The sequence below is a fragment of the Lipophrys pholis genome (genome assembly GCF_963383615.2).
Source record: "Lipophrys pholis genome assembly, chromosome: 9".
NCBI lineage: Eukaryota > Metazoa > Chordata > Actinopteri > Blenniiformes > Blenniidae > Lipophrys > Lipophrys pholis.
In genome coordinates this window covers 20,256,862-20,270,024 of record NC_137639.1, presented here as the reverse complement: position 1 = coordinate 20,270,024, position 13,163 = coordinate 20,256,862, and the positions used below count along the sequence as shown (strand labels likewise).

Below are 13,163 nucleotides of genomic sequence, written 5' to 3'. Positions count from 1 at the left end.
ATGTCACATACATTCTGAGTCAGTTTAAAGAGATGTTGTTTTTTTTAGTAATAGTTTTTTTAAATGTTTACTTATGTTTCGCTACAATTTGAGAGACAGTACTGTAGTTTATAGTTCAGAACACATTACTGAGAACACCAAAAAATGTTATATGTAAAGGTGATGCATTTTCAGTTGAATAAGCCATGTAAGTATTGACTTCAATGGTGATAATTATCCTAAATATAATGTATGCCACTTGTAGGCCGGGGTATCTGTGTAGTATTTTTAATCTTTGACCACTATTGAATGGCTAACTATTGTGTATATTACATTTCTTAATTTCTGTGTTTGTTTATGTTGGTTCCGATTCCGAGTCTTGAAATAAAAATTGGAAGATAGAACACGTAATAACCTATTTTAAGAATATCTATTTATCGAATTTATTCAGTTTAATAAGTCACCCATAAGTTTTCCCGTTCTTGGAGACCATTAAACCAAACCCTGTGTAACTTTCAACCAAACTTGGCACACAGAGTCTCGACTCAACGGTGTAGTCTCTACTTTTCACAAACTCCAGCATGGAGAAAACCAAACCATGTTCTATATTTAAAAGCACTATTTTTAATGTATAATGTGGCTCAGCTTTTAAGTTGGCTTTCAAAAGTCTTATTTAATTCCTCCTGTTCATAAATGCACTATAGGGATGTCCACCACCTTGCATCAGACGCAGCCTCGGGTGGCTACACAAGATCACATCCATCAAACACCTGATCTCTACCAAAGACATATGAAACATAACCTTGCTATATTTCACATCGATTTACGGTATGATTTTGAATTCATCTTGCACCGTTAGACCCTTATGCAATACCTCCATTTTCAACAAAGTTTACTCTCTACAACTTCTACTCACAGCAGTGAAACCTGTTGGCTGGCTGATTCCTCGTTTTCTGGGAGACGCCAGTATCTGTTTTTCTGGTTTCACTTGTATAAAACTTGTGTTTCTTCTCTGTTTTGTTCCAGGTGTTGTGGAGGCATGGACTGTAACTGCGTCAGTGATCTGCTACTCCCCCCTGTGCCCGCCCTTTGGACACCAGGTCAGTACGGCTGAACTGTGACTGGACACCGGTGATATCGCTCTGGTCGGGCTTGGTTCCGTTAAATGGGCTCGAGGTTTCGACTGTATGCGTGCAGAATTTTTCAAATGAATCATTAATCCTGTTCCAAACCAAGAGTGTTAATTGGGTAAAAACCAGACAACCAAAACAACCAGATACCCCACTGATAAAACTTGATAAACATCACCATCATCATGCTGAATTCCATGTGAAATATTCATCTATTTAAAAAGATTTACCATACACATGCACATTGCCAAGCAGATTGAATTTCTGGTGGTAATTGGTTCTATATCTCATATTTTTACAAGGCTAGTTAGCGCCAGATTCACTTTGGACTGAGTCAAAAAAGCTCCTTAACTTCATCCATGATGTGCATGTAGTTGGCTCTTAAAATGCAGACATGAGCAGCATCAATCAGATCTCTCCCAGCGAGCTGTCATCATCCCACTGACCAATCTGTTGAGGCTAGCGGGCATTAGCTCAGACTAACATTGCTCAAGGCACGTGCTGTGATATTAAACACATCATCCCTCACCACCATCGCCCATCACTCATTCTGACAGCTATCCCCCCCAGCGAGCGGTGGGACAAATGACAGGGCCGGACCTCATCCACCTCCTTTTCCTGCTCCCTCTGCCCAGGGTTCGCCTTCCCAGACTGGGCTTACAAGCCCGAGTCGAGCCCCGGCTCCAGGCAGATCCAGCTGTGGCACTTCATCCTGGAGCTGCTGCAGAAGGAGGAGTATCAGGGGGTGATCGCTTGGCAGGGGGACTACGGCGAGTTTGTCATCAAGGACCCGGACGAGGTGGCGCGGCTGTGGGGGATAAGGAAATGCAAACCTCACATGAACTACGACAAGCTGAGCAGGGCACTGAGGTGGGTGGTGTGCTTGAATGTCAAGCGCTGTTTACATACTGTGTTACTACCCTCGTTGGATTTAATCCTCACTCCACATCTCTCTTTTAAATAAAAATGGAAAGATAAAGGTGGGACTTTTCCTGGGGAACGTCAATATCCTCAATTTCTCCTTATCTGTGGACATCCTAATGGAAAGTTCACCATTGAGCTGCCAAATAAAAAATTCAATAGGGATTTCAAAATTAAGCCCACATTGAGAAATTGCTTGGACTTCTTCAGAGCAGAGAAACTGCTCTGCACCAAACTTGCCTGAAGTAATTAAAACAATGCCACACTTTACACCTTCAGCAGTTTATACCCCCCAACCACACACACTCACAATTTTCTTATGCAAATAGGCACATGAACCCCCACCCAATCCCCCCCTACTGCTTTGCTTTGGCCTCTTGTTAATGGGGGCTGTCGTCAGAGTCTAATTGTTATGAATTGGCTGGGGCCACAATTAGCCTTCTTAATTAGCCTCACTTAATTGCTCAATTAAGGGCCACGGCACAATTGCCACGCAAAGCAAAACATGTACACATCATTGCACTGGGCTCAGCCATTGTGGATACGCACTGATATGTACATGCTGCTGTGTTTGTTGATATAGTGCATAATGAAGCGGCGCTCGCCTGCGTTTAATGCTGAGGTCGTCTAATGCATTCTGCAATTTGCTACGTGCGCCACTTTGAAACAAAGAAATCTAAATGCAGGAGGAAGCACGGTCCGGTATTTGAGCTCGTATCTCCGGATAACACATCCTCAGGTTTTTTTGTTTTTGTTTTCTTTAATATAACGCCCCCCATCCTCCTCCTCCTCCTCCTCCTCCTCCTCCGTGCCCCCACACCTGAGCACTCAGCTCCTCTACCTGAACCAGATGGCTCCATGTTTTTCCTTTACCACTGATCAACCTGGCATCCTGGCAGATTGTACTTTCTGACACCTCCGTGGGTGGCAAAGGAAACTGGCATGATGACGGCTTGACATGCCCGGCGGGAGACACCGGAAGTCGTTACCATGGAGACGACTCTTGTTGTCCCACCTCTTTGTAAATGCTGCTGGAAGTGGCGACAGCTTCTTGGTGTCATGTCATTTACATGACGCGTTCGGGGTCCAAGCAGCTTGTGATTATTTCATCTGCTGGGTTAGGGTGGGAGGTTTTTTTAAGATTATTATATTGTGCCCTTTTGCATTGAAGATGTTACTTAGTGTGTGATTCAAATATGTTTTTATCCACATGTTCTGTGTGATTCTATATTTATTTTATTTTACCATGTAAAGGGTCTTTAAATTTAAGACTCTTTAGATAATTTTTTATTGCTTATTTTGATGCTATTACATGTTTATATACTATTACATATTTCTATTGTATGACTATACTGATATATTTTTTAATAGGTTTGTGCCCAATTAAAGGAAATTTTCAATCTGTAAGTTTTGGGTTCAAAGAGATTTGTTTTTTGGGTTGTTGTTTTTTTTTTTCTGTTAAAAGCTGAATAAAATTTCCCTTTACAAAAGCATCTTGTATCGAATAAAGGCAGTCAGACAGAATTGATCTGAAGAAGGAGGAGATGAATAAAAACAGTGGGAAATCAGCATAGCTCTTGCCTCACAGCGCAGAAGTTGTTTACTTATTCTCTCCTTATAGTGATGAAACACAAAACCTTGATGTGAGCATTATATTAATCCTTCCCTCCTCTTTTCCTATTCCTTTTTCCTTTATCACTCCGCTCCATCCCTCCATCGATATCCTCTCCTCCTCCTCCTCCTCCTCCTCCTCCTCCTCCTCCTCCTCCTCCTCCTCCGTCTTCTTCTCTGCAGGTATTACTACAACAAGCGTATTTTGCACAAAACCAAAGGCAAGCGATTCACCTACAAGTTCAACTTCAGTAAGGTGGTGCTGGTGAACTACCCCATCCTGGACATGGCCAACTCTCCCTTCTTTCTGGCACAGAACCACTTCAACGGGGGCACCACCACACCAGACTGCAGCCCGGAGGTATGAAGGGTGGGGCGGACTGCTTTGGAGAGGGTGCGGCTGAAATATCTCAACTATATTTTAACTTGTTTTAAACAATAAAAAGTAAGAAATTGCATCATATGGAATCTCCACCCCTTTGTGGTCTGACAAATGTGGCTAGTGAGACGCATACAGTCTTCAATCCAAATGTATAACAATTGATCATTTAGAGAAGAGAAATGTGTAAGGAACAAAATATTATAGCAAGACACTGCACTTCAGTATTTCATTTTTTATCAGCACGGATTTGAATCAGGTATCTGAAATCCATTCCAGGGCAGTTGTTTTGGCATGATATTTCTCAGGCCCCTACTGTGCATTCCCTTTTTTTAACAAGAGAGTGGTGGTATTCGTCAGAGCTATCTTTTATTCACTGTCTCTAATGGTCATAATAGACTACAATTCACTTATTGTTTGCCCTGAGAGATTGTAAAATTTTTACACTGGCAAATTGCATCAGAAAACCTAAAGAGAACAGCAGGAGCCAGAATATCCTAATTTGCTTGAAAAAAAAAAAAAAATGGTATGACTTCACTTGTGTGCCTATTAAAGTGCTTGGATATTTAGAGACGTGCTTAAAAAAATGAACAAATCAATTTAAATGTTTCAAATTCTGCTCTTGATTATTGATGCAGCCTCTCAAATTGTTGAAGAGAGAGGGTTTTTTTGGGGGGAGGGGGGGGAGACTTGGATGTGAGCGCTGGTGTGCACTTAATCTTATTCCGGGTGACTAATGTCCCCAGAAAGTGCTCGAAACTTGAAAGTACAGTACTAGAGATCCATCCATCATTTGTCTGTGCCATCCTTAAGGTGGGATAAGGAGGTACGGGCTCCGAAGGAGACCGAGGAGGGGAGGGGGACGGGTTTTAACTTGCCCTTAAAACAAAAGAAGACGTTATCCCCTCCTTCTCTCATCACCGTCTCCTATGGCGAATCCATGTGTCATTGATTGAAAATGAAAGAAATAGAAAGCAAAGGGGCCGCGTCAGATCAGATCAATGGCGGGTCATTAATGCGGTTTGTTAAGCAACGCAGATCTCGCAGCTTGGGAGTACAGTCTCGCCTTTCAAACTTCGGGGCTGCGGGGTGACAGATACTATTGATCGACGGTCGCGTTGCGGGGGGGTGGGGGGGGGGAATCCTGCCTTTGTCCTCTTTATTCCTCATATTCAACTGTTCCACTTATTTTACCTTGACTCCCTCACCTTCTCGTGTTTTAAGACAGAAAACTTGCAACTCCCACAGCCGCCCTGCTTCCTAAATGGATGTCATTGTTTCACATCTCATTCCTATTTCTCTCGTGTCCCTTTCCTCAAACTGCCCCACCATCCCTCTTTTTTTTTCTTTTTCCTTTTTTTTTTTTAATCTTCTTGTCATTTATCCTTTGTCCCCGTGATCTTAATCGCTGCTCTCCATTTGACTCTGTACTTTTCCTGCCTTTGAGTCTCTGAGCCTCTGCGTCCTCCTGCCTCCCTTTTTAGCCCGAGTCCCCTGACACCCTTTTTTTTTTATCCTGTCCTTGCTGCGACTGTGTCCCTGTTTGCATCACTCTCTGCGGGGTGCCGCTGTCAACATTCGACTTTCGCCTGCGCAGTGCAGCCGCCTCACCAGGGCAGATTTGTAGGAGCACATGCACTCTATTTAGGACTGTTTTGTTCATGTCACCAACTTATATTTGTATCTCCTTTTCCTCTTTCTCTCTCTCTCTTTCTCTCTCTCTCTCTCTCTCTCGCTCTCTCTCTTGTTCCTCCCGTCTCTGTCTCTGTCACTCAGGCCATACAGTCCCTGTTTCCTCGCTTGCCAGACACCGGCAGAGGAACATCCCTCTTTGATCGAGGCACCACAGCACCAGCACCCGAAGGGGACAAACTGCGACTGGACACTTTCCCTTTCCTCAGTTCAGGTGAGCAGAAGGAATAACAAAAGTTAGTGTGAAACTCTGAGTGCCTCTGCAAAATTAAAAATCTTCCTGCACCGAAGGAGCAAAAGTCGGGGGGGGAAAGAAAGCAGCTTGTTTAGAGCATCCATAGGCAGCGTCAGGCAGACAACAGACCATAAACAAAGGAAGGGGGAGAAGGCAGAGGGGAAGGACGAGAGCGGGGAGAGGAATGAGGATATGGGGAGGCATGAACATTTATTGTTAAAGGAAATAAGAGAGATGGCTGTCCCACAGCAGCCTGCAGTGAGGCTGCGCTTCAAGTGAGAGAGGCCAGGTGAGCTTGTGAATTATACATGTCAGCAGCGCCAAGAAACAAGTTATGGGCTGGAGAATGCATCCACCTCATCGCCGCGACGGCTCACATTTGTCCTCGCCGGTGCCGGCGAGCACGAGTCGTGCGCCTGCTTGACTGAGCATACATGTGCATGTGCTATTGTTTGTGTCCGTGCACGCTCCGCACGTGCACGCGAACCGGCAGAGCTGCAGAGGTAGTGTGTAATTAGATGTACTGGCACACATGCAATGATCATCACACAACCTGCACCCCCCCCCCCCCTTTCCTCCCCCCTCCTCCCCCTCCCCACTCTGTTTGTCCTCAGGTCCTATTCCCCCCTTCTTCCCTTCTCACCCTCCTTTCCCTCCCATGTGTCCCCGCTGTCCTAATCCCTTCCCAGGCAGGAAGGCCCTAATTGAGGGTGCAGGCTTCAGTTTGTGGCCTGTGGGCGCCCATTACTGTGTTTTCATAAGCAAGTGAGGCCTGCCTGACTGATTCAATATTCATGTGTCTGCCAGCTACTCCTGGCCCAGCACGCAGAGACTTCACCACTGTCAAATTAGCCCTGCATAGTAAATATCAGAGTGAAAGAGTATAGAGGGAGAGAGAGGGAGAGAGACGGGGAGCGAGACGGGGAGAGGTGGAGGGTGCAGCAGAGAGAGAATCTTTGAGTTGTTTGTCATTTGGAAGGAAGTAGAGTAGGTCGAGAGGCAACGCTTTTGTTTGTTCATTAAAATTGAATCCCAGCATCACCTTGCAACAACCTCGTTTTTGTGTCATCAAATGAAGCTTACAAGGAACCGAATTCAAACAGTGCAGGATTTAATTCACTACGCGGTGAGGGGTTTTTGGTTGGGGTTTTAAATCTAAAATGATGCGATGGCATGCCAGAACACTGCAGGGACGCGAGATCGACACCGGCTAGATTCTTTCTTTTCCAAGTGTCACAGTGACATATGTGCCATAAAACTGGAGCCAGAGCATCTTCAAATGTGTCCCTTTTTAAAGATATATGTGAAGAAATAATGAAGCATTTAGGAAAAGGGGACTCCACTTGATTACTTTATACTGCAGTGCAGAATCTTTGTGTTCACATCTGGTTTGCAGCAGCGTGAAGTGGGTGTTTCACACAGTTCTGGCATGCATACATGAACCATCAGGGTTTTTTTTCTCTTTTTTTTGTTGAAAGCTACCGTACCAGAATTAGCCCCTGTGGCTCCTGATTAGACTTGCTAATACCTCTGACTATAATTAGTGAACATTCTTGGATGTTGTACGTCAGGAAACCTTTGCCCCTTCTGAGCGCTATAACCTCCATCTCTGGTTTTTCTCTGTCCTAGGTGCTCCGTGCTACACCAAACCCCCGTCCCTGCTGGGCCCGTACCCTCGCAGCCCACCCTTTGACTACCCCTGGGGCTTCAACCCCTACCTCCCAGGGGCCTTCTCTCTCAATAACTGCCCCAAACTACCCCCCGGCTCCCTCTACCCCTCCCAGTTTTACCCCAACCCTTTGCAGAGCAGCCTTTCCCAGCTGCCTCACCCCTTTTCCTCTCTTCTTCCCCCAGGGGAGGCAGGTGGAGGTGAGAGGGGGGCAGCGGGGCAAACTGGCGGGACAAACGGCACGGCGGGTGGTCAGCCGATCAGAATCTGCCTGCCGCCCTACCAGGGCGGCCTGTCATTGGGTCGGACAGATGTTGGCAACGGGGCGACGGTCGGGGAAAGGGAGCGGGCGGAGGCCACCCCTCCGGGCACGGGGCTTAGTCTGAGCCTGGGGGCGGTCAGCCTCGGAGCCGGGACTGGGACGGGCCAGCAGAGCCCCACAGAGAGGAGAGGAGGGGTGAAGCAGGACCCCGAGTCAGACTCAGACCTGGAGATCACAGATCTGAGCGACTGCAGCTCGGAGAATGAAAACGACCACGAGTTTGGCATTAGGAAGGAGTCCAGCCTGGCGAACCGGTCGCAGCTCGTGCTGGACGGGAAGAAAGGGAGCGTGCTGCCACCCATCGCCTCTCTCCCGCCTCCGGTGTCCCCGCATCCTCTGAAGAGCCTGATGCCCATCTCCCCTCCTCCCCCATCCTTGCCACCGTCACTTTCTCCGTCCATGGCTCTGCATGAAAGACACAGGGAGACAGAGACTCTCAAAATGATCCACAGCTAAGACATTTTCTGATGCGTCCACCATCTTTGCCAGTCTACGCTCTGATAACTCTCTTCTTCTCTCCAAATTTTCTCCTCTAAATGATCAATCCCTCTTCTTCTTTATTTTTCTCCCAGGAAAAGCAGTTAAGTTTTCCACTTCTGAAACTACAGTTTCACTGTTTGCTGTGTAAGTGTTGAACTTGCCAACAGCCCATTACAGCACCGACTCGTCCATCTCAGGATACACAGGCTGTACAGTTTGTAGGCCGTCGGCTGTCTGTATCACCATCTAGTCCTTTCTCTTCTGATCCCTCACGCTGAATGTTCGCTCCATGGTTTGTAGACTTGTTTTACGCTGTTTCTACAATTTGCCGTCCGCAGCTGAGCGATGGAAGAAGGCAGCGAGGTGGTAAATTACAACACAGCCATGCCAGCCTTGACAAACATTAACAAACAACATCCCTATACTAACAGAACAGAACAACAAATATTGCTCAGATCGATCCAATTTTACAGATTTGTCCTGTAATTCTTGAGATTTGGACTATATAAAAACTCAAGCCTATTGAGATGTAGTCAAATACTGCCATCTAGTGGTTATTCTGGGAAGAGTCTCCTTCAAGGAATCCATCTCATCTCTGCGATCCTGTCCATAAATGTGATGCTCTGAAATTACCCCCCCCCCCCTTTTTTTTCAATAGCTATTGGTTTTTTGTGTATTAATTTCATTGCTTTAAATCAATTTTTTTTTCTTTTATTGTATCAACTGTGAGCATTTGTGATTATTTCTTTTGTGCTGTGGATCATTGTGATTTCTCCTCGGAAAGAAAAAGAGAGCAGAGAGAGCTGGACAAACTAGAATTTGTATGGTATATTTCTGTGTATATATTTTAATATGTTGTACATGACATTTAATTCATTATTCACTATGATAAAAGATTTAGCTGTATTGTTGTGATTTAATTCAGTATTTAAACATGTTGGAAAAATTATAAGCCTAGGTGTATCAAAGTTTAAATTATTAATAGCAGAATATCTGCACTCTGAAGATGTTTTTTTTCTTCTTCTTCTTCTATGATGAGGACAGAGTTCACTTTGGGAATTGTCTCTGATTTCCTCAACCCCCGTTAATTGTGCCCTTTGGTCATTTTTTTCCCCTCTCTCTCTCTTTTGCCAGATGCCCAGTGTACGGAAAAACCCTTTGGGTTCAAAAACATGCCAGTGGACTTATTTTCCTAGTTAGCATTCACTCAGTGTAACTGTACAGTAATTAGTCAAATGTGAATAATATTGGTCTTTGCATTTTCTTTTTTTTTTTTTTTTTTAAATCCTCCCCTCAAAATCTGTTTTGATTATTTTTCAATCAATGCTTTTTGTCCATGCCAGCAGGGCACTTTGGTTTGCTTGAGGACATTAAACAGTTGGGGGTGAAAAAAATAAATAAATAAAAAATATGAATATGAACTGTTTATCTTTGCTCAACCCAAAATCTGATGAAAAACATTGTTGGACGGCCCAGTTTCTCAGCACAGAGTGAACATTACACCATCCTGTACAGTTTCATAGCCTTTATAGCCGATGGTTTGTCAAACAGTGGCGGTATAACGACTAGTTGTGAAAGCTCTATTGTAAAGTTAATGTAAAGCTCTATGTTTGTTGAGTTGCTGCAGGAAAAGGCCTCCAGTCACCTCCGCGTGGAGATCACGTACTAACAGCTGTAAATACTGTTTCCTTTGTGTGTGTATGTGTGTGTACACATCCAACAATGACAATGCAGTGGTTTTTTCCTGTCATCATTCTTTGTTTTACTGTAAAAGAGGACAAGTCGAAAGTACAAAAAGAAGAAAAAAGATTAATATCTTCAAAAGCAATAAATATTATTCTGGATAGTGGACTGTTGTTGGCTGTCAGTTTGTTGGACCAGTTTATTGCACGAGAGCAACGGCAACAGGTAAGGGTGAAACTTATGTCACTTTTCATCAAATACACACTAGTCAAAGAAAGGATTATTATTCTTTCATTGTATATTTTCGATTAAAACAATTTAAAAATATGTTCAGATAAAACAGATTTTTAAACACTGTCAATAATTAATCAGATACCATACATAAAATAAAACCATTGAATGAACATGTATTTTTATTTTTTTTACATAGAAAACAGCTAATTAATTAAAGCGCCAATTAATTCATGGATTAATTGCGTTTGTGAATCTTCTCCTACTTTTTTGTACTTTATGTTGGCAGCTGACGGCACACAAACAATATAAAACTCCAAGGAATAAAGAAAACCCGTGAAAGCGTTTCAAGTAGTATTATTACACAGTACCACTAAAAAAAAAACATAAATAGAACAGACCACAGCCATTTATACACATGCATTTATTTTTGTTTTATTTAATTTACAAATTTTGTTTTTAAGGGTTTTTGATTTTTCACATTGGACATATTGAAAAGAAAGTAATGTCTTCATTTCAACAACAGGTGGTCATAAATAGTCATTCACCAAACGTACCAACGATTTAACCCAAAGATGGAATCATTTGTATTTCATCTTAATCCCCTCACGACTCCTGACTCAAAATCATTCAGATAGAGGTTTTGCTAATAAAGGATCGCTGATATCATAAGTTACCGTGAGGCAAATGAGGTGGTGACATCTTATAAAGGGACAGACAGAAATGTGTCTTTTGGGCGCGATTTCTGCCTGAAAATGTCAATTTCGATGACACACTGAAGACATAGAAAAGCATTTGTAAAGGTTCGGTGACCTGAAAGAAGAAGACGTCCCTCAGAAAGCTCTGTGCACTGGTGATGATTAAGGAGACAATGCGAGAGGTTTAAAAAGATAATTTCTGTGAAAGTGGGCTGTTTGGACTCCGAGGTTATAACCGAGGGGTGTTTGAACAATCTAACAGAAACTCAAACAACGTGAGGACCTTTTGCTCCTAACTGCAGAACTTGCAGTGGCCACTCAGACCACGTTACTGCTAAATATAATAATATTTATGACCCATGTGAGTGGTGGTAGCAGACAGACAGGTTGAGTCCAGGAGGTCAGTTTTATCCCACAAGGACCTTCTGGGTGATTTCTCACTGTTTCACGACCCCTTTCACACACCTAATGTTCTAAAAAAGAAAAAGGGGGGGGGGACTCAGCTCGTCTGCAGCAGATCTTTTCCTTTGTTACCAACTACAAATACACACCTGAATTCATTTGTGTAACTGAAGTAAATTCCTGAAACCTTTAAGCCAAGTCAAAGGTCACTTGTTTCATAGAACTGGTGTATTATTAAGGTCTGATGTGGTTTCTTATGTTTCTCACTTTCAGTGAAAGCATTCTTAACTAAACTGATTCACGTAAACAAACCTGGGCTCGTTAAAGTAGAAGATAGAATTGTATCTATTTTATACCAAAATGTTGAGACTGTTTTACCACCTTAAAGGCTGAGAGCTTAATATATTTTATATGAATAAATGTGATGATACTTGAAGAAAACATAATGCAAATGATGGCAAGTAATTACACAATATAAAATACTTTACAGGTCTCTGCCTACATACCACTACTATTACTACGACTGCTACTAATAATAATGATCATAATCTGTATAAAACTGTTTACATATTGCTTTAAAAAAAACTAAGAAAAGGACAAAGCTCATAGCATGTAATACTAAATAGAAGATGAAATAATTAACCGAAGCAATGATTCCATCAAAATACAAAAAAATAGATACATTAGTAGAATAAAAGTATATTTATTAAAAACTTTATCTTTAGTCAACACCTGCAAATGCATCTAAATTCCTTTGCAACTCGAAGCCTGCAGCGATAACATTGAAGTTTATCTGATTCGTGGTTTCACTATAACTTTGTGTTGAACAAATATTTGTCACATTTACTTTGGACAGATGATCCTTTTAGGAAGCAGCAAATCGTTGTGTGTGTCGTGGCACTCTGAGCCCAGAGGGAGAAGGTTATCGGTTTCTGGCCCTGCCGTGGGGTCTCTTCTCTCTGATGAGTTTGCATGTTTCTCTCTGGGTATAGTTGTTTCCAACTCATAAAATAATCTTTTGAGGTTAATTGATGACACTAAAATTCCTGTTGGTGTCAATGTGACTACCTCTTTGTGTTTGTCATGTGTTTATTTAGGGGGAAAAAAACAACACACTAGTCAAAATAAAATCTGGCCCTTTTTAGACTGAGGGAGGAAACTGGTGTACCTGGAGGAAACAACCATGCAGGCACAAAACAGAACATACAAACTCCTCAGAACATTCTGTGGAAATTCATGGTTCATGGCCACGTTTCTCCGCGGGATGGCGCCATGAGGCCAATGCAGATAAAAACCTGTCCACCACACGACGCTTTAAGTAGAATTTCAGGCGTTCTGCCCTCTGTCAGCTCTGTATTCAGTTGCCTTGATTTCAGAGACACATGTTTCTACAGACAGCTGTGCTCTGCATAGAACACTGCGTTTCATTCATTTACAACCAGGTAGAGGATTATGACTAACACATGATTTAAAGTTTAGAGACTAGATGCGTCGGTGCGAATAAAACCTAATAATAAATCAAACCTTGATTTCTAGTGTGCAATACAGAAGTCAAAAAGTCAAATTTGTCTTTGAACGTCTGCTTGGATTATTAAGCTTAAACTATAAACAAAACGCTGCATTAAAACATCATATCATCATCATCAGGGTAAAGTTATTGTATGTATTTTCAAATAATCATGAGTAACCTTTTACAGACTTCAGCAGGTAAATATTGTTCTGATAGAAACT

At 42.8% G+C, this 13,163-nt stretch overlaps 1 protein-coding gene across 1 annotated transcript; it reads left to right on the top strand.

The window, feature by feature from the left end:
* Nucleotides 1-1,018: 1,018 nt before the first annotated feature.
* Nucleotides 1,019-8,394, top strand: erfl1 (Ets2 repressor factor like 1; the record flags this gene model as incomplete). Its single annotated transcript, XM_080470946.1, has 5 exons — nucleotides 1,019-1,079; nucleotides 1,745-1,979; nucleotides 3,825-4,002; nucleotides 5,797-5,926; nucleotides 7,577-8,394. The coding sequence occupies 5 exons, from the start codon at nucleotides 1,019-1,021 to the stop codon at nucleotides 8,392-8,394; spliced, it is 1,422 nt and encodes a 473-aa protein (XP_080327072.1).
* Nucleotides 8,395-13,163: the final 4,769 nt, after the last annotated feature.